The 22747-nt window shown below is 40.5% G+C and overlaps 1 protein-coding gene across 1 annotated transcript in view; it reads right to left on the reverse strand.

Annotated features, from left to right (window-relative positions):
* The window catches only part of CPNE4 (copine 4), a 573815-nt gene that overhangs the window by 143346 nt on the left and 407722 nt on the right, over positions 1–22747 (reverse strand). Inside the window, exons 4-6 of the mRNA XM_027086619.1 lie at positions 21221–21292; positions 13330–13404; positions 2194–2277 (exon numbers count right to left, since the gene is read on the reverse strand). Of these exons, the coding sequence (XP_026942420.1) occupies positions 2194–2277; positions 13330–13404; positions 21221–21292 (231 nt within the window). The remainder of the gene's footprint in view (positions 1–2193; positions 2278–13329; positions 13405–21220; positions 21293–22747) is intronic.

The following is a 22747-nucleotide window of genomic DNA, read 5'->3' on the forward strand; positions in this document are numbered from 1 at the left end:
GTGGTTCCTGGACCAGCAGGAACTTGTTAAAAATGCAAATGTCTAGATTCCACCGAGACCTACTGACAGAAACTCTCGAGGTGGGCCGTTAGGTGATTCTGATGCATGATATTTGAGAACCACTGCTCTAGGGGACATACAAACGAAGTTAAATGGAGTTCTGTCATATTGACTTTTCTTCCTATGAAGTTTTTAGTTAGCAGAGCCTTAGAATTGTAAAAAAATTAATTCTCTATCTACATAACATAATTATTTTATAAGTGATTCCCTCTTCTCCTGAATTCCTTAATATAATGATGAATTATTGATTATACTGTAGGCTCATTATTACATTTCCTTTAATGCATTAAAAAGTAGAAAAATAATGTTCCTATGTGACTGCTTTTTGCTCTCATTCGCTGAATGAGCAAAGTGATAGTGAGAAGAAAAGTTAGATAAAATTGTTTTGGTTAATTTAAATTTCTCACCCTTGTATAGAAATACTAAAAAGTGAAGATGTTTCATTACAACAGTTTCATAAAACTCAATAGCAGATCAAAATTTCAACTAGAAATTTCCGCTGAAATTAAAATCTCTGTGTGTGTGTGTATGCACACACACACATGTGCTTACCCAGAAAGAAAGGTATTGCCTGGTATTTTTTTTGTATCTATTGAGTAAGAAAGAGGAAAAATCAATGTTATGTTGATTGACTCATTGGAAAACTTCACAATCACAATTCTTATGAGATTCCAGGAGCCCCTCACAATGGGGTATGGGGAAGAGTTAGAGGGGAACAGGGGAATTTACCTCTTCTTGGAGGGATGCCGTCAGGAGTGAAGAAGAAGTCTAACAATATGCCACCCCTCTTCTTTCTCCCTGCACATTCAAGTCCCCGTGCACTGGCTCGAGAAAAGTCATGAATGGGTACGACTTCTGATTCTCCCCAACATTTAGTTACTTCTCCTGAGAGAACTTTGTCCCACCAAAGGAATCTTTATGTGGGAAAAAGTTCTATTTGGTGATGGTGATGGGGTGCCACTCAGGGAAACCATCCCAGTTGCATTTGAAACTATTCCCCAGGGAATAGTTTGTGACTGTCCAAAGAATCACATTATACTATCACAGGGAGTGGACATAACTATCAATATTCAACTCCATTCATGTATTCATTCTTTAGTAGACACACTTTATTAAATGCTAACCATGTACCAGATGACATCCACAGAACTAGCCCGTCCAAGACTATTTGATTCTTGTTTACCTTATATATGACATGAAAAGTTCCCCTAATGCTACCTGCAGCTCTGCTACTTCAGGAAAAAGGAAATGGATTTCCAGTGTAGGGTATGGGAACACAGCACCCCACTATCATCCTGAGAGAGTCATAAGAGTTCCTTCTTCCTTTACCCCACACTGGAAGCACATTTTTCTCTCAGCTCCAAGCCCTTCCTCCTTATCAATGCACTTCTCACCCCCACACAGTCTCTCTTGAACTGGCTTGTATATAAAATAAAATAAAAAGTGGAGACTAGGGTTGGTTGTTAAGTGGGTGTGTGGTGGTGGGTAGTGGGGGTGGGATAGTGAAGGATAAGATTCAGAGTCACGTGGAGAGAATGTAGGAGGGTGAGAGGGAGATGCAGCCAGACCAAATGCCTGCTGATACAGGACAGCCATTCGTACGATAGATCTGACATCAGTCCTGTGTATGGACTTTCCCTGGGGAGGCATATTGGCTTCTCAAATTGCAGCAAAGCTCAGGGTCAAACTCAATTCAAACCTCAGCTCTACCCCTTGCTCACTGGGAAGGTGACTTGACCTCCTCAAAGTTCAGTTTCTTCAACTGTAAAATGGGGTAATAATAATCATGTCAATGCATAGCTGTGAGAAGTAAATAAAATGATGCATATGAGATCAGTCAGTCAAATGCTTGGTACCTAGTCATGTTTATTAAATATTAGCTAGTATTCATCTTTTTATTATTAATAAGTTGCTGGCTTTCTGCATTAAAGGTCAATAATGGAAAATCTGGGTGAGAAAGGGTCTCCTCTTATAACACCCACATTGAGAATAAAGAGCCCTGTTAAGGACTGGGAAGACTTCAGGTCTTGAGGTTTAGCTACAGACATTAAGAAAGGGAAGGGGTTTCTCAAAACAGGTCAGTGTTTCATCTTAAAGAGACGAGATGGCACAGCTGAAGACGGCTCTTCTCACCTCAGTTCGGTGCACAAGCTGCTGAGTTGCATCATCATTCATTCGAAAAATTTCCAGAAATGGGTCAGACTTACTGAAGAAATCCTACAATAAATAAGCAGAAATGAGTTGCTTCCCTACCCCCTGCACAAACACATTTGATCCAGCCCTGGATAAAATACCCCTGAATTTGACCCTTCCTTGCTTTATTCTTCCTCCCTGAGACCCACCTTTGGCTAGAATGAGCTGTATCTTAACGCCGAGTCCTTTGAGAAGTAAGGATTGGTTGACTGAAATCCCAAGTAGTCTTCAAAGATCCACCCAAATGCTGGTTCTCTAAGAAGCAGTGTATCTGCTGTCTTAAACATGTTAATTCTAGTTATTGTAAAGTCTATGTCTGATGACTACAGTATCTGGATCACTGTGGGTCTGTTTTTTTATGTTTCTCCACTCTGCCTCTTGTTATGCTTGTTAATTGTTGATTAAATACTAGACACTGTGTAAAAAAAATTATAAAGGCTATAGATGAGTCTTCAGCTTCTGGCAAGCAATTAGAATGGGGGCAGTCACCTGAATCCAATTAGGATTGAGCTCTTTAGAGCCTGGTTTCTTCAAAAGTCTTTAAAGGCCCGACCTATTTCTGATTCCTTTATTCCTTGGGTATAATCCTTAAATGGCTCTCACTCAAAAACTCACTGTTTATGAGGGCTGTTTCTTCTTGACAAGCCCTCAAGGCTCATTTCTGTTTGTGAGACTCTGAAAGACTCTGTTTACTTCCATAATCTCTTGGTTCTATAGTTATTGGTTCAGTTTCTGTCTATGCTGCTACTTGCTATTTAGTGAATGCCTTGAGGGGATAAGTCACTCCAAGGGTTGGGCTGCTTCCCTTCTCTACAACTAACCCAAGCTCTCCCTGAAGTCCTGAACTCCAGTTTTACTTCCCCAACTCCATGATACTATTAAAAGCACTGCTCAGTTTCTCTGTTTCTTAGTAGCTATTTTCTGCTAGGCTTCCCAGCTTCTCTATCCCTGGGTTTTATGAATCAGCCTTATGGAATTGCCTTAAGTGGAAAATCTGCATAGAATGTCTGAATCACCTCAGTGGATTTCTCTTCTCTCCAACTTCTCTGACCCTGAATCTTGACTGCCTTAAGACCCTCAAACAGATGTCTCTTGTATCTTGTCCAGTGTTTATAGTTGTTTTCAGTGGTAGAGTAATGTAAAACAAACAGGCACTTTAATACTGGAAGCAGACCTGTCCATATCCTTCTTTTAAACTTGGCTTTTTACACTGATAGATTATAAACTCTCAGACAGGAGTAATTATGTCTTATTTTCCTTTATATTTCTACCATAGCACATCTTCCATAGCATCTAGCTTTTAGTGGCACACAGTGTTTACTGAATGTATGAATAAACACATAAATGGATGAGCGAATGACAAGAAAACCAGGTACAGAATAGGAGGCTATCTCAGCAACAGCTTTGGTCATCACATTCTTACTATGTATTTCACTAGGTAATTCCCTGCCCCAGAAATCTAGACAGCAGCAAAGCAGAATAAAGTCTATAGCCATCCTAGTCTTTAGCTCGACAAAATACTCTCAGGGGATATGCTGATCATGGAGCCCTTATGCTTGATATTAAGATACAAGGAAGGATAAAACCTTTTCTCATCCCTCCAAAGGGCCATAAACATAACAAAGGGTTAAGTATTAATGAATGAATGAATGAATGAATAACAGAGAAGAGGGAAATCAATGGATTTTGACTGCATAATATGGTTGTGAGGAGGATGTTTCTAGGGAGGGAATGGTGTGAGTGAAGGTGTAAAAGAGTAAACATGGAAAGGACACACCAAGTAGCTGAATTACCCTGCAGCCTCAGGATGTGTAGGGGAGGAATCTGAGGCAGTACTGGTGGAGGTGGCTCCATGAGGTGAAGGGCCTTAAATGCACATCTGGTGTTTGCACTTACCTGAGAGGCAGTGGGGAGCCACTGAAGGATTTTGACCAGGAAAAAATAACATGGTTGGCTCTGTAGTGAAAACTTTGTAGAATACCTTAGAAGGAGGAGGGAGATGGGGATATCTGTCTTCCCTTTGGCTGTCCTCCCTACCCAACCAGGATCAAACACCCAGAGTCTGAAAAATACCCCTCTGCCCTATTTCTGAAGGTGCCTGATTGACAACACAGAGTTTGTCAGTAAGTCTGCCCTGCAAAACTTGTCTCTCCACAAAAATGGCCCCTGCTTTCCTCCCAGACACACTTCTATCTGATTGTTACCACTATGTGTAGCTGAGCGGAATTTTATGGGGCCTCCCCAGGACAGGCACTTCACCCATATCCTCTGCTTTAGCTTCTCTCTGAAGTACCCAGATAACAGTATTTGAGGCACATTTCCTGAGTTGTTTTACAGATGTGAAAACCTCCCACTAAATGGAAGATGTTAACTACTTGATGACCTGGAGCCTCCTGGAGCCTAAGGATTCATAATGTTAACCCCTGTGACACCACCCTGTTACCTCTCCATCAGCCAGTCAGAGAATTGTGCATGAGCTGATTACATACCCTGCAACCCCTTCTCTCCCCGGGCATTTAAAAAATGCTTTGTGGAGGGAATTCCCTGGCGTTGCAGTGGTTAGGGTTCTGAACCTTCACCACCTTTCACTGGAGAGGGTGCAGGTTCAATCCCTGGTCAGGAAACTAAGATCCTGAAAGTCAAATGATGTGGCCAAAAAAAAAAGCTTTGCTGAATTTTAGAGCATAAGCCACCCGTCTCCTTGCATGACGCTGCAATAAATCTTTCTCTGCTCCAAACTCCGATGTTTCAGTTTGTTTGGACTCACTGTTCATCGGGCACACGTACTTGCACTAACGTACATATCTGCTCAAGACATTTGCCCCTCGAACCTATTTCTGTTTCAATACTCATGTTAGAGAACCAGAGCCTCCCTCCCCAATTCCTAGTGTGGGCACTTTAGCTTGTTCTGCGTGCCCTTGGGGCCCTTCTCCAGGATCCGCAGGCTTTGACCCCTGAGATAGATTGTTGGTCCCTCAGGAAATGTATATATCAATTGTACTTAAGAATTGCTCAACACACTTGAGGAATGCTATCAGTTATTTTTCTTCTTCCTTTTATTGATAATTTTAAATGTTTGCTATCGTTTTTTCAAAAAATAGAAAATATAGAAAGAAGAAAAATGTAGCCCATAATCCCACCCATAATACCACAACTATCAATAACATTTTGATAAATTTTTTTCTAGAATCTAGACATAATTTTCTTTCTTTCTTTTAAAAAATATTTGTGGGCCTTCCCTGGTGGCTCAGTGGTTGAGAGTCTGCCTGCCGATGCAGGGGACACAGGTTCATGCCCCGGTCCAGGAAGATCCCACATGCCATGGAGTAGCTAGGCCCGTGAGCCATGGTCACTGAGCCTGTGCATCCGGAGCCTGTGCTCTGCAATGGGAGAGGCCACAACAGTGAGAGGCCCGCGTACCACAAAAAAATAAAATAAATAAAATAAATAAAAAATATTTGTAATTGTACACTATATACACTTTGGTACCCTATTTTTTCCTCTTGGAAGTATATTGCAATGTTTTTTCTGCTTTATTTCACATGATGTTTAGGATTGGCATGGAGTTGTCAGGAGGATGTACTGTAACAGGGAAGAGCAAAATCTGACTCCATGTTGGATCTGTTTCTTTGACTTTAACCTTTGCTTTTCATTGCTTTTGTTAGTATAATCGTACATAATGGTCTGCGTCAGGGAACCCTGCCCCTCTGCCTAAATGTTAAACTAATGGGCCTTTGTTCAGCTCACAGGGAGACAATCTGACCCTGCCCACCTATGAATGGCTGTAGAAAGGAAGAAATTCTCACATACCCTCCCCAATGCTGGCCAAGCCAGGCAAAACTAATGGCCCTTTTACTTTACTTCCTCACCTCCTCCCCATCTCTGTTCTATAAAAGAAGCTGGCATCCAGAGCCCGGTAAGATGGTTTGGGGGACACTAGTCTGCCATCTTCTTGGTCTTCCAGCTTTCCGAATAAAGTCGCTATTCCTTGCCTCAACATCTCATCTCCCGATTTATTGGTCTGTTGTGTGGTGAGCAGAGTGAGCTTGGACTTGGTAACAGTACTATAAATCAAGAAAAGAAAGATCAGGATATAATCTTTGTCTTCAAGTAAATAAAAAATCTAACATGTAGCACACTGGCTTTCAAATCCTGATTCCACCATGTACAGTCTGGGTGAGCTCGACAGGATGTTTAATTTTTCCATGTCTCAGTTTCTTTATCCATAAATGGAGAGGGTATCACCTTTTCCTCATAGCAATGCAGAAGGATTATAGTTGCTGATACACCTAAGTGTTGAGTCCAGTGCCTGGCACATGGTCAGCACTCAGAAAGCACTACTGCTATTAATTATTACCAATAAAAGAGAGAATGCTTGAGGACACTTAGTAAAGCACTATACAAATATCAGGGATGATTACTATTTTTTTAAAATGTTAGTAAGAGCTCTTTTTTTAATATAAATTTATTTATTTTTGGCTGCATTGCGTCTTCGTTGCTGCACATGGGCTTTCTCTGGGGCTACTCAGAGAAAGCAGGGGTTACTCTTCATTGTGGTGCGCAGGCTTCTCATTGCGGTGGCTTCTCTTGTTGTGGAGCACAGGCTCTAGGCACATGGGTTTCAGTAGTTGTGGCATGCTGGCTCAGTAGTTGTGGCTCATGGGCTCTAGAGCACAAGCTCAGGAGTTGTTGTACACAGGCTTATTTGGTCCACGGCATGTGGGATCCTCCTGGACCAGGGCTTGAACCTGTGTCCTCTGCATTGGCAAGTGGATTTTTAACCCCTGTGCCATCAGGGAAGCCCCAGGGATGATTAATATTAAGAAGGCATCTGAGTTCTGAAAATAAAACAACTCATAAGCAGCTCAAATACAACTAAAATGTACACTCAGAGATTCATAGTTAAAAACAACAAATCTGGGCTTCCCTGGTGGCGCAGTGGTTGAGAGTCCGCCTGCCGATGCAGGGGAAACGGGTTCGTGCCCCAGTTCGGGAAGATCCCACATGCCGCGGAGCAGTTAAGCCCGTGAGCCATGGCCGCTGAGCCTGCGTGTCCGGCACCTGTGCTCCACAACGGGAGAGGCCACAACAGTGAGAGGCCCGCATACCGCAAAAAAAAAAAAAAAAAAAAAAAAAACAAATCTGTGTCTAATTGTTTGGTTACTTGACCACAATCTGGAATTTTCAGCTTCCTTTGCTTGATCATCAGCATTAAGATGGCCCTTGGGACAGTTCAGTACAATGAAAATTAATGATATAGGCATTTTACTGAAGTTTTGCTATGGTAAAATGTTTTAATAACTTGGAGGCTATGTCCCTGCTCTTTTAGTCCAATATGAAAGAAATTTAGTCAGGTGAGAGGTCAGTAAGCAATCAGCAGAGGTTTGAAAGAGAAAAGGAAGCAGTGCATAGCCATGACAGCGATCATGAAAACAGAATATTGGAACTAGAAAAGATTGTTTGAATGATATGGGGTCATATCCAGATTCTATAGCTTCCTTGCCTTGCAACTTTGGGCAAATTCTTTGACCTCACTATGCATCATCTGTAGACTGGAAATAATAAGACCCATTTTTAAGAATATGGTGAGTTTGGGAGGTAATGTAGTTAGACACCTGACACCTGGTACATTGTAGATGCTCATGAATGATAATTTGCTTTCATTAATGCAGGCTGGATTAGTTTTAAGGCAGGCATACCTGAACATAGTAAAATCACAGCGCAGCACGAGAGAGTTAATGTTGCTATAGAACAGGGGTCAGCAAAGTATGGTAGGTGGCCCAAATTCAGCCCACTGCCTGTTCGTTTGAGGTTTTTTTTAGTTTTTTAAAAATTTATTTATTTACTTTTTGGCTGTGTTGAGTCTTTGTTGCTGTATGTGGGCTTTCTCTAGTTGCAGGGAGTGGGGGTTACTCTTTATTGCAGTGCATGGGCTTCTCATTGTGGTGGCTTCTCTTGTTGCAAAGCATGGGCCCTAGAGCACACAGAGTTCAGTAGTTGTGGTGTGTGGGCTCAGTAGTTGTGGCTTGCAGGCTCTAGAGCACAGACTTGGTAGTTGTAGTGCACGGGCTTAGTTGCTCTGTGGCATGTGGGATCTTCCTGGACCAAGACTTGAACCCGTGTCCCCTGCATTAGCAGGCAGATTCTTAACCACTGTGCCAGCAGGGAAGTCCCATACTGCCTGCTTTTGTGAATAAAGTTTTATTAGAACATCGCCATGCTCATTCATTTACGTATTGTCTATGGCTGTTTTCATGCTGCAAAGGCAAAGATGCATAGTTGGGACAGAGACCATACAACCTGCAAGTCTAAACTATTCACCATCTGACCTTTATAGGAAATGTTTCCCAACCTCTCCTTCAGAGACAGATTCAACTGCTTATACAGCACCCCATCGAACTAGCATCATGGCAATATTAAAAAATACAGCTTGTAATGATCATGATTACATATATGAAGAGCACCACATGAGAATCAGTTCCAACACGCTGTCGTGAATACTTTCTTAGGAAAGGGAGGAGAAAGAACACTTTGTCAGCTTGAATGTTCCAAAGGGATTACATTCATATCTCTACTTGTTAGATTAATCACCAACTAGCTGCTAATGTAATAAATGTGATTTAGGAGTTAAAAAGCCTATCTCTCCACAAAGTGAATTGCATTAACAGTAGACAAATAAGTTATTTCTTGCAAGCCTCGTCTATTTTATATGTGGCTCTCATGAAGCCTACTTCTCAGATTTCAAGGACTCTGGGTTTCCGTCCTGAATAGATAGCTGCTGGTTTCCTGGACAGCATTGGAAAGAGGAGTTTAAAATGACAGAAAATGACAAAAAAGGGACATTATCTGTCATTGTGGTTTGCAAAATTACTATTATACTCCACAATAGCAGTTCTCAAACTTTTTGGTCTCAGGACACTTTTACACTTAAAAATTACTGAGGACACCAAGGAGCTTTTGTTTATGTGGATTATATCTGTCAATATTTTACCATATTATAAATTAAAACTGAGAAGTTTAAAAAATATTCATTTGTTATATCATTTTAAAAGTAGTAAAGATAAACCTATGACATCATAATAAAAAATAACATTTTAATGGAAAATAATTATATTTTCAAAATGTATAAAACTGTCAGGAGAATGATATCATTTTACATCTTTGTAAATCAATTTAATGACTGAATCAATAGAAAGCAGCCGGATTCTCATATCTGTTGTTGCATTCAATCTGTTGTGATACTAGGCATCATGTAGCTTCTGGAAAACCACTGTACACATGTGACAGAATGAGAGTGAAGAAAGAAAATAATGTCCTAGTATTACTATGAAAATGGTTTTGACCTCATGCATTCTTCTGAAAGGGTCTTGGGACCTGGGACCACACCTTAAGGAGTGCTGCCTTGTAGTATATGTACCCTCACCTTCCTCTTCTCTGGCTCCCCACTTCCCCAAAATACACGGGAACATAACCAAGTTCTCCACAGCCCAAGACCAGTCCAACTTGTATTCATTAACCCTCTTCCCTGAAGAAGATTTAGATTGTAGTTAGGCAACCTGATTGAGTCCCTCTCTGTTACTGATTATCTGTGTGTGTGTGTGTGTGTGTGTGGCCTTTGGTAAGTCATTTCACATCTCTGAACCTCGATGTTCTCATACATAAAAGAGAGCAATTGTATTAGGCAGAGCTTTCTACCAGAGGTATGTGGATACCTGGAGGTTACCAGAGTTACTGCAAGGGGAGTGGGGTTCCAGATCTCCATAACTATTGTCTGAATTGGATATAGTGTATTTTTCCCACATATTCATACTGCAATTTTTCAAATGTATATAGAAATTAGTTGCTCTCATAATACTAATTGGAAAATGTTTTAAATTAAGAGATTTGTTTATTTCAGTGGCTTTTAGTCATGGTCTATTTTCTCAATTAATATAAGATTAACTGTTAACATGCAGGTAGCTACACCCTCATTTAGTGCTAAAGGCTAGAAGGAGGTCCTCCTTGGGAACCTCTGGGAACGCTTTTACCAGCTGTGACATGAAATAATTGAAAGCAGCCGGATTCTCATATCTGTTGTATTCTCATATCTCATATCTTTGTATTCTCATATCTCTCATATATATTCTGATTCTATCACAAAAATACTGTGGCAGGTTGATTTTCTACTACAACGTCCACTGTCCACACGCTTTTCTACATTATGACTCCCCCATCAAGGCATGGAGTCGCTCTCCTCCCCTCAACTCTGGGCTGCCTTATGACTCACTTGCATGACTTTGAAGCCTAGGTCAGAAAAGGCCACACAGCTTTTCCTTGCTTCTCTTGGGATGTTCTCTTTGGGAAAAGCCAGCCACAATGTAGAAAGTGTGACAAACCTAAGACCACCGTGAAGACAATCTAGCTGACCGAGCTGGTGGAGCCAAGACTTCCAGCCATCCCATGTGCCAGGCATGTGAGTAAAGCTCCTCCACCAGCTGAGTATAACTGAAGAATTGCCCAGTTGAAACCTGCCTGAATTTCTAACCTCAAAATTATGACATATAATAAAGTAGTTGTTAGTATATTTTGCCCGGTTTTGAGGTGGTTTGTGATGCAGCAATACATAACCAGGCAGCAGTGTCTTTGTGTAAGTAATCTGGCCTTGCTGAGCCTCTGTTTCCTGAAGAGGTTGTGTGAGATGATCTTCATGGTACCATCTTGCTCCTCAACTCTACAACTTTGCCCTCTCTCCACTTGAGACCATTCACCCCCCAGTCCACTGGAGCAGTGGCCTCTGTTTTGGTCTGAACAGGGTCCGCTCCCCTCTGGGTGACTGAGTCTGGGAGAGATACCACCATATTATGGAAGACCTGGGGTCTCCAGCTCCATGATATTGGGGTCTCAGCAATGAGCAATTGAGGGCCCTGGACAATCAGCACAGCTGAGGGTGGGAACGGCCATCGAGAACCACGGTAAGTGCTGCATGGGGCTCTTTCAGTTCTGTGAGCAAGCAAGCACTCGTTTGAATGAAGAGAAACTGCTCAAACACCTTAGAGCCAATGTACCCACTAACAAACCCCCATAGCCCCTTGCATTATAACGTAAGTCAGCTAGAGGACATGACTAAGTGGAAAGAAGCCATTATAAGCCATCAAGTGAGTAGCTTAAAACTGCAACACACTGACCCAATGGCTTATAATTGTCACCAGGAAAGATGCTACAAAGCAGTCTGGTGAGTTATTCTGAAACTTGAAGATGACGGGAGAGAAAGAGCACGGTGATCACAGGAAGTGAGGGATAAGAGCTTACACCCCACAGACATCAACGCACTCTACAGTTCCCAGCACCTCGCTCAACTAATGTCAAAAGGTAGCAGTTTGTGAAAGTGTCACACAATCCCCTCAGGACAAAAAAAATCCAAATATAATTCTTTCTTAAGAACAAAGTCTTTCTTAATGTCCCCAGGCAAAATGGATTAACCTTTTCAGGATTCTCTGATTGTGTATCATCCTCTTATGGCTCTAGTATCATTATATCACTTGTTGTTTAAATTGATGTGTCACTTAGATGGTGAATTCCAGGTTGTGAGTGTAAGAGTAGTTCAAAGTGTGCCCTTTTCCTGCCAACTGATGCATAACAAGCATACAACAAAGGTTTGGTAAATGAATGATGAACGAGTGGATAAATGAACAAATAAGAGAGTGAATTAATGAATGCATAAATGGACTGAGTACTTTTTGTAGGTGAAAATGAACTATGCCAGGATATAAACTGCTGCTTAAGGCTATGGGGAATTGCTTGAGTGCTTTACCTTTTTTCAGCCTAATGCCTGTAAGCAATTGTTTGAAAAAGCAGTCCCACATCCCCGTATCGCCTCTTCCTTAGTTGTATGCTTGGAAAATGGAGTCCTTTGTGAATACATTTATGGATATGATGTGCTTTTTGACTCAAGGATATGGTTGGAGGGAAATAATAAATATATGGTGAGGTTGGAGAGGAAACTTTTTTTTAAAGGGGTGGAGACTGTAGAACTTTTTCTGTATATACAAGATTAATACGGCCTGTGATAGGGTGGAAGTTGTGAGATACAACAGAAAGAGTACAGATGGGAGTCAGACTGACATGGGACTCAGTCCTCAGTTTTACCACCAACTAGCAGGGTATGGTGGCCATGAGCACGTGCTTTGCAGACCTCCTACTCCAGGGAGTGTAACCTACCATGGACCCCAGCTGCTGTGCTCCGAAATCCAGCCCTGCCCTCAGTCCGAGGCCAGGCTGCCTGTGGGCTGCTCCCAGCCAGTGCTGTGTGTGTAGGGGATATAAAGGCACTCATGGGAGACAAAAGACTCTCTTGCTGGCTAGTTTTTGCTCTAGGACTCCTTGATGGCCTTGTGGAACCTTCCTTAGACTACATGGCATTGCAGGAGCTGCCACTTCTCTCCTGCTCTCCTTTACTTATATTCAGACTTACATTGTGGTCTGTCAGCTCTCCCAGATTTCCTCCCAATGTTCCCTACACACGCATTTCTTCTAATAAAATCCTTGCATTGTTAACCCTGTCTTGTTGTCTCTTTCTTGGACTATCTGGATAACACATGGTGTGACCTTAGACAATTACTTCATCTTTGAATCTGTTTCTTCATTAATGTCTAAACAGGGTTAATAATACCTGTTACATGGGTGCTATAAGAATGACTAACTGTGATCATACTTGAAAGGCTCTTAACCAGGTACCTGGCAAATATAGATGCTTAATAAATGTCACTTTTCTTCCCTTTCACATCTCCTCTTTTCCTTTGAAAAGTTCCTGGCACTGGGGTTAAATTGCATTTACTTATGCACATATGACCTGTGGCATTTGGAAAGAAATGAAGTCTTAGTGTAATAAAGTGGTCCTGTTTTAATTATAGTCCTTCCCACTTCTCATTAACTGCTTCTCAATTTGGGGGAAGCTTAACTTTGCAGACCTCTCTGAAATGTTTGATGTGTTTAATAATGGGAGTTGAAAGGGAAAAAATAGCTGTGAGGGAGAACCTTATTAACTTTGTGTGCTAGTTTTATTACTACCTTCGATAAAGCTGATGCCAAACACTTTACCTTGTCATCCAGTTTCCGTGCGTTGAAGGCAAGTTCAACGTAGTCATCATTGCCAGATAATTCCTCAGCAATCACCTAAAGGAAAAAGGACACATCAGGTGCAGTGGCAGTTGGACAACTAAGCCCAGGAATTCATGAACAATTTAGCTCATGTTTGATCCAAAAATCAACAAAGACTGACATTTGGCATGGAGTTTCCCACAACACAGTAAAGATGGTACAGCATCAACAGGTGTACAGGGAACTCCCTAGAACAGACCACAGAAGATAACTAGATCTCATCTGTGCTGAGCATGAGAACATGAGATATGGGGTGTAAGCTAAGGGAAGAGGTTTTGGAGGAGCAATTAGGAAGAGCTTCTTCCTTCAAAGGTCACACAGCACTGAATGGCACGTCCATATAATTATATACATTTTCTTCTTTGGGAAGTGACAAAAAAGGAGGAGCAGGCAGCAATATTTCTTCACTGTTTTGAATCACACCAACAAGGGATGGGGAATAAACTGGTCTCTACATCCTTTCCAGACCAACGATCATAAGGTCACCAAAGAAATATTCTAATTCCACTGTTTCAAAAAGACTGTCCTTGGGCTTTGAGTGAGAGAGAGAGAGAGAGAATAAGGAACTATACCCTTAACTCTCAAGAACAGAGAATTTCTGACAAAGACTTTGACATAAGTGAAGAGATAATAACCTATCATCTTTTTTCATAAAATATCACTTCCCAATATTGAATAGTGACTCTCAAAACCTTGGAACAGAAACTGGTGGAAAAGAAGTGAGGAGACAGGCCTGAGGAGCAGGGGCGGGAGGTTTGAGACTAAGGTGGTGTGAGAGCCATGTGGAGGACAGGATCTTGGGGCTCTAGCCAGGTGTCAGGGCTATGCCACTGAGGTGGAAGAGCCAAGTTCAGGACACTGGCCCACAAGAGACCTACCAGCTCCACATAATATCAAATGGCAAAAATCTCCCAGAGATCTCCATCTCAATGCCAAGACCCAGCTCTACTCAATGAACAGTAAGCTGCAGTGCAGGACACCCTATGCCAAACAACTAGCAAGACAGGAACACAACCCCATCCATTAGCACAGAGGCTGCTTAAAATCATAATAAGGCCACAGACACCCCAAAACACACTACCACACGTGGACTTGACCACCAGAAAGACAAGAACCAGCCTCATCCACCAGAACATAGACACTAGTCCCCTCCACCAGGAAGCCTACACAACCCAATGAACCAACCTTAGCCACTGGGGACAGACACCAAAAACAATGGAAACTACGAACATGCAGCCTGCGAAAAGGAGATCCAAAAAACAGAAGGTTAAGCAAAATGAGAAGACAGAGAAACACACAGCAGATGAAGAAGCAAGGCAAAAACCCACCAGACTTAACAAATGAAGAGGAAATAGGCAGTCTACCTGAAAAAGAATTCAGAATAATGATAGCAAAGATGATCCAAAATCTTGGAAATAGAATAGAGAATATACAAGAAACCTTTAACAAGGACCTAGAAGAACTAAAGAGTAAACAAACAGTGATGAACAACACAATAAATGAAATTTAAAATTCTCTCGAAGGGATCAATAGCAGAATAACTGAGGCAGAAGAACAGAAAAGTGACCTGGAAGATAGAATAGTGGAAATAATTACTGCAGAACAGAATAAAGAAAAAAGAATGAAAGGAATTAAGGACAGCCTCAGAGACCACTAAGACAACATTAAACAAACCAACATTTGAATTATAGGGGTCCCAGAAGAAGAAGAGAAAAACAAAGGGACTGAGAAAATATTTGAAAAGATTATAGTTGAAAACTTCCCTAATATGGGAAAGGAAATAGTTAATCAAGTCCAGGAAGCACAAAAAGTCCCATACAGGATAAATCCAAGGAGAAACACACCAAGACACATATTAATCAAACTATCAAAAATTAAATACAAAGAACAAATATTAAAAGCAGCAAGGAAAAAACAACAAGTAACACATAAGGGAATCCCCATAAGGTTAACAGCTGATATTTCAGCAGAAACTCTGCAATCCAGAAGGGACTGGCAGGACATATTTAAAGTGATGAAGGAGAAAAACCTACAACCAAGATTATTCTACCCAGCAAGGATCTCATTCAGATTTGATGGAGAAACTAAAACATTTACAGACAAGCAAAAGCTAAGAGAACTCAGCACCACCAAACCAGCTTTACAAGAAATGCTAAAGGAACTTCTATAGGCAGGAAACACAAGAGAAGGAAAAGACCTACAATAATAAACCCAAAACAGTTAAGAAAACGGTAATAGGAACATACATATCGATAATTACCTTAAATGTAAATGGATTAAATACTCCAACAAAAAGACACAGATTGGCTGAATGAATACAAGAACAAGACCCATATATATGCTGTCTACATGAGACCTAGGGACACATACAGACTGCAAGTGAGGGGATGGAAAAAGATATTCCATGCAAATCGAAATCAAAAGAAAGCTGGAGTAGCAATTCTCATATCAGACAAAATAGACTGTAAAACAAAGACTAGTACAAGAGACAAAGAAGGACACTACATAATGATCAAGGGATCAATCCAAGAAGATATAGCAAATGTAAATATTTATGCACCCAACATAGGAGCACCTCAATATATAAGGCAAATACTAACAGCCATAAAAGGGGAAATCGACAGTAACACACTCATTGTAGGGGACATTAACACCCCACTTTCACCAAGGGACAGATGATCCAAAATGAAAATAAATAAGAAAACACAAGCTTTAAATGATACGTTAAACAAGATGGACTTAATTGATATTTGTAGGGCAGTGATCCTAAAACAAAAGAATACACATTCTTCACAAGTGCCCATGGAACATTCTCCAGGATAGATCATATCTTGGGTAAAAAATCAAACCTTGGTAAATTTAAGAAAACTGAAATCATATCAAGTATCTTTTATGACCGCAATGTGATGAGACTAGATATCAATTATAGGAAAAAATCTGTCAAAAATTCAAAAACATGGAGGCTAAACAATATGCTTAAATAACCAAGTGATAACTGAAGAAATCAAAAAGGAAATCAAAAAATACCTAGAAACAAATGACAATGAAAACACGATGACCCAAAACCTATGGGATGCAGCAAAAGCAGTTCTAACAGGGAAGTTTAGAGCAATACAATCCTACCTTAAGAAACAAGAAACAACTGAAATAAACAACCTAACTTTATACCTAAAGCCATTAGAGAAAGAAGAACAAAAATACTCCAAAGTTAGCAGAAGAAAAGAAATCATATAGATCAGATCAGAAGTAAATGAAAAGGAAATGATGGAAATGATAGCAAAGATCAATAAAACAAAAAGCTGGTTCTTTAAGAAGATAAACAAAATTGATAAGCCATTAGCCAGACTTATCAAGAAAAAAAGGAAGAAGACTCAAATCAATAGAATTAGAAATGAAAAAGGAGAAGTAACAACTGACACTGCAGAAATACAAAGGATCATGAGAGATTACTACAAGCAACTCTAGGCCAATAAAATGGACAACCTGGAAGAAATTGACAAATTCTTAGAAATGCACAACCTTCTGAGACGGAACCAGGGAGAAATAGAAAATATAAACAGACCAAACACAAGCAGTGAAATTGAAACTGTGATTTAAAATCTTCCAACAAACAAAAGCCCAGGACCAGATGGCTTCACAGGCGAATTCTATCAAACATTTAGAGAAGAGCTAACACCTATCTTTTCTCAAACTCTTCCAAAATAGAGCAGAGAGAGGGACATTCCCAAACTCATTCTACGAGGCCACCATCACTCTGATACCAATACCAGACAAAGATATCACAAAGAAAGAAAACTACAGGCTAATGTCACTCATGAACTTAGATGCAAAAATCCTCAACAAAATAGTAGCAAACAGAATCCAACAGCACATTAAAAGGATCATACACTATGATCAAGTGGGGTTTATCCTAGGAATGCAAGCATTCTTCAATATACACAAATCAATCAACGTGATACACCATATTAACAAATTGAAGGAGAAAAACCATATGATCATCTCAATAGATGCAGAGAAAGCTTTTGACAAAATTCAACTCCCACTTATGATAAAAACCCTCCAGAAAATAGGCATAGAGGAAACTTTCCTCAACATAATAAAGGCCATATATGACAAACCCACAGCCAACATTGTCCTCAATGGTGAAAAACTGAAACCATTTCCACTAAGATCAGGAACAAGACAAGGTAGCCCACTCTCACCACTCTTATTCAACATTGTTTTGGAAGTTTTAGCCACAGCAATCAGAGAAGAAAAAGAAAGAAAAGGAATCCAAATTGGAAAAGAAGAAGTAAAGCTGTCATGGTTTGCAGATGACATGATACTATACATAGAGAATCCTAAAGATGTTACCAGAAAACTACTAGAGCTAATCAATGAACTTGGTAAAGTAGCAGGATACAAAATTAATGCACAGAAGTCTGTTGCATTCATATACACTAATGATGAAAAATCTGAAATTGAAATTAGGAAAACACTCCCATTTACCATTGCAACAAAAAGAATAAAATATCTAGGAATAAACCTACCTAAGAAGACAAAAGACCTGTATGCAGAAAATTATAAGACACTGATGAAAGAAATTAAAGATGATACAAAGAGATGGAGAGATAGACCATGTTCTTGGATTGGAAGAATCAGCCTTGTGAAATGACTCTATTACCCAAAGCAATCTACAGATTCAATTCAATCCCTATCAAACTACCACTGGCATTTTTCACAGAACTAGAACCAAAAATTTCACAATTTGTATGGAAACACAAAAGACCCCAAATAGCCAAAGCAATCCTGAGAAAGAAAAACAGGGCTGGAGGAATCAATCTCCCTGACTTCAGATTATACTACAAAGCCACAGTAATCAAGACAGTATGATACTGGCACAAAAACAGAAACATAGATCAATGGAACAGGATAGAAAGCCCACAGATAAACCCATGCACATATGGTCAACTTATCTTTGATAAAGGAGGAAAGAATATACAGTGGAGAAAAGACAGTCTCTTCAATAAGTGGTGCTGGGAAAACTGGACAGCTACATGTAAAAGAATGAAATTAGAACACTCCCTAACACCATACACAAATATAAACTCAAAATGGATTAAAAACCTAAATGTAAGGACAGACACTATCAAACTCATAGAGGAAAATATAGGCAGAACACTCCATGACATAAATCACAGCAAGACCCTTTTTGACCCACCTCCTAGAGAAATGGAAATAAAAACAAAAATAAACAAATGGGGCCTAATGAAACTTAAAAGCTTTTGCACAGCAAAGGAAACCATAAACAAGACCAAAAGAAGATGTGGCACATATATACAATGGAGTATTACTCATCCTTAAAATGGAACAAAACTGAGTTATTTGTAGTGAGGTGGATGGACCTGGAGACTGTCATACAGAGCGAAGTAAGTCAGAAAGAGAAAAGCAAATACCGTATGCTAACACATGTATATGGAATCTAAAAAGAAAATGAAGAAAAACGGTCAGAAGAACCTAGGGGCCAGACGGGAATAAAGATGCAGACCTACTAGAGGATGGACTTGAGGATATGGGGAGGGGGAGGGGGAAGTTGGGAAGGAGTGGGAGAGTGGCATGGACATATGTGCATTACCAAGCGAAGATCGATGGCTGGTGGGAGGCAGCCGCATAGCACAGGGAGATCAGCTCGGTGCTTTGTGACCACCTAGAGGGGTAGGATAGGGAGGGTGGGAGGAGAGATATGCAAGGGGGAGTATATATGGGGACGTATGTGTATGTATAGCTGATTCACTTTGTTATAGAGCAGAAACTGGCACACCATTGTAAAGCAATTATACTCCAATAAAGATGTTAAAAAAAAAGAAGTCAGTAGAAAAACAACAACAACAACAAAAATATAAGGCCCAATGTAGCTGCATATAGGTTAAACCACTGCTAAATCATGTTAGGACTTCACCATGCATTCGGAGGCCGTAATGTGTGGACACCCTTATCAAATTTGTTATGTGGAGACACTGAGCTTTAATTCAATTTTATCTCCATTCTATCTGAGATCAACTTTTCCATTATGAGTTGGGTTCATCTGTTCTGAGTACACATTGGTAGCCTCTGGAAATTTTTATTTTATGCATAATATTAAAGCTAAAAGAGTTGTCTAAAGAGGGAAGGATCCTTCCAAACGTGTGAGCACCTGAAGAGTAGGGAACATGGGTCCAGATACATAGTGAAAACTGAAGAACTACTTGATAAACCAGAAATCATCATATTTACATTTTTCATTCAATTCTCTTCTGTCCCATATCATCTTAATGCCTCTTACACTCCACTTGAGCTGAGGTCTTTAACTATTTTGTGGTTACAGACACCTTTGGAAAGATGATGAAAGTTATGACCTCCATTTGCAAAGCCTAGAAAATTTTGCACATACTTTTAAGTGTTTTCCAGAAGTTATGGAAGCCATTGTTCTGATCCAAGGACACAGGATACAGAGGAGTATTTAAATATTTAAAATTAGGAAGGAGATTAAGTTTTTCTGGGCTTTGTAGAGAAAGGAAATTCCCAAGAAGTCTTAGAGAAAAGTGACAAAATGAGCTTTTGTTCACCTGCGAAAGAACCGTGGCAGATCTCACACCTGGGTTCACCATCCCAAGTCTTATCTAGGATTGTGGGCTTTGGTAGTGAGCCCGTGGGTCCATGGATTTTTAGAGCACCAATGGCATCTTTAAAGACCGTTTGAACCATTTGTTCATGATTGAACATGGCAGTCAAGAATAAGCTCTGACATGACTGTGTCATTTTAAAATTTAATATTCAAGCCAACAAACTCAGCTAAGTGCTTGTGAGAATGGTCCTAAACTTTCACCAGTGGAAATAAAATATTTTTGAATTTTTCCTTTAAAAAATGGCTTAAATTTTTAAAAAATGAATCAGTCACTTTCTAGTTAAAAAGGAATGTTCAGAGGAACTTAGGAGGTTTTCCTCCCGAGACAATCTGCCTTGCAATCAATTCAGATTCTCCTGGTACTTTTTTCTACCTATTACTATTATTTTTTGTCCACACAGCTAAATGGTTAGACTATCTTTCTTAAGGGCGCTAATACAAGATGCCAAAGTTTCAAATACTGGAGTTCTACTTGAACATTTAATATTTTATTTATAAATACTTCCAGTATTACCTTATAGAACATTCTGCAATGACAGAAATGTTCTGTAATCTGCACTGTTCAATATAGCAGTGGCCAGCCACATGGAACTACTGAGCACTTGATACATGGATAGTGGAAGGAATGACTATTTGCTTTTATTTAATTTTAAGTTCAAATAATCACATTGCTACCAAATAGAACAGTGCAGTTCCAAACTATTATATTAGAGAGGAGAGTTAAATGCTGGGCTCTCTCATCCTTAGGCAACAGACCAAACCTTGGACTAAATGATATTAGAGCATTTTTTTTTTCTCAAGAAACTGAGAAACAGGGACAGGTAGCTTTTTTTGGCAGGGGGCTGGGGGGGATAGGTAGCTCTGATGATTTGAAAACTCCAGGCAATTCTGTATTCTTACTGTGCTCAATAACTCCATCTTTGTCCCCTGCTAAAACCTACATTTAATTACAGAAGTGCTTAGTTGAAGTGAACGGCCTCACTTCCAAATCTTTTTTCGTACAATGGAAAGGTCAAAATCGTATTGTCAGGAAGGAGAAAGATGGAAAAAAGAAAGGGCAACTGGGACAGTTGAGCAGTTGTGGGTTCAACTCCCAACATCCAGAGGGTCAGCTTCCCACGTGGCTGGGTCGGACCAGCCAGTTCCATTTTGAGCGCCTGGGCAGGTGGCTGCTTAGGGAGGGCTCACCGTGATGGAGGATTTCCCTGCCGTGTTCCCGTGCTTCAACAAGGATTTGGACAGCTTTCTCTGGGAAACAATCTGTACAAAAGGAAACACAAGGTGGAGATACTAGTCATATACTTGCAGGTATACTCTTTAGTATTTCCCTTACAAAATTTTGCACTTACAGCTCTCCTTGAAATTATGACATCAATGTTCATTTATTTTCCAAGGTTCTTCGACAAACCTCTCCTAAATACAGGTCATTCCCTTCTTTCCTCTTATGGCTTGTGCTGTAAGTGTGAGTGTGTAAGGGATTACAGATAATTCAGTACTAATGGAGGTGGCTTAATCATTGCTGAGACATTTATATTAAAATTAGACAAAACATGTTGGATATGTACATTAACATAAAGGAGATGAAGTTTCAGAATGATCTCAAATTAGCACTAAAACCTCTGCACTAAAATGTGCAGAGTGGAGGATGGAGTGAAGGGAGGAAGGAAACTCAAGGTCTAAATATACACTTCCTGTATCGATAACGTCTAGAGTTCTATTTTTACTATATTCAATAGGAAGCAATAAAGTAAGTCATGAGGAGACTGATGCTCAGACAAGCCAAAAGGAGTAACTGGGGTCCTCTCCACTGGGAGCTATTCTCAGAAGAACCTGCCCCATCCCCTCTTGTTTTCTTTTCTGAGAGGGAAAGGTGGCAAGGCAGTGAGGCTCTGATGGGCCTGCAACCCATGATTCCCCATGATTCCCAAAGGAGACAAGGCTTAAAAGACTAAAGTGAAAGCCGTGCTCTGCTCTCAGCAGAGGGAGAGCATAGTCCTCTGCTGTGGGCGGCAGCTTCTATCTGGATGGCCCCAGTGATCCCCGCTTCCTGGTGTTCTTGCCATTGTGTAATTCCCTCCCCTTGAGTGTTGGGTGGATCCAGTGATTTGCTTTCAATGAACAGAATACTACAAAAGTGATGGGATATCACTTCAGGGATTAGGTTCCAAAATCACTGACTTCCTTCTTGCTCATCATCTCTCATTCTCTCTCTTAGAGCCTTTGCTCTGGGGGAAGCAGGCTGCTAGGTTGTGAACAGCCCTGTAGGAGCAGCCCACGTGGCCAGGAATTGATGTCGCCACTCAACAGCCAGTGAGAACCAGAGGCTAGCCAGCAGCCGCACAACAGCCTGGAGCAGGTTCTCCCACAAGGTGAGTCTTGAGATAACTGCACCTCGACAGCAGCCTTGTGAGAGACCCTGGTCCAGAGGACCCAGCCACGCTGCCCCAACCCCTGACACACAGAAGTTGTGAGATAATAAGTGTTTGTTTTTAAGCTTTCAACTTTTGAAGTAATTTTTAATGCAGCAATCTGTAAAAGTACACATAAGAAAGGGAAGGAGATCACTGTGAAGAGTGGGGACATAAACCCATTCTCTGAAATCCTTATATATTTTGTCTCTATGTTAGAGCAATAAAAATATTAGGAGTGTGCTAACATCAAATGCAAAAAGTTCAGAGACCTTCCCTAGGCCAAGCAGATAAAGATCCTAATGTT

This window comes from Aethalodelphis obliquidens, unplaced genomic scaffold, assembly GCF_003676395.1.
Source record: "Aethalodelphis obliquidens isolate GAN/ISIS:26980383/991018 unplaced genomic scaffold, ASM367639v1 scaffold56, whole genome shotgun sequence".
NCBI classification, from domain to species: domain Eukaryota; kingdom Metazoa; phylum Chordata; class Mammalia; order Artiodactyla; family Delphinidae; genus Aethalodelphis; species Aethalodelphis obliquidens.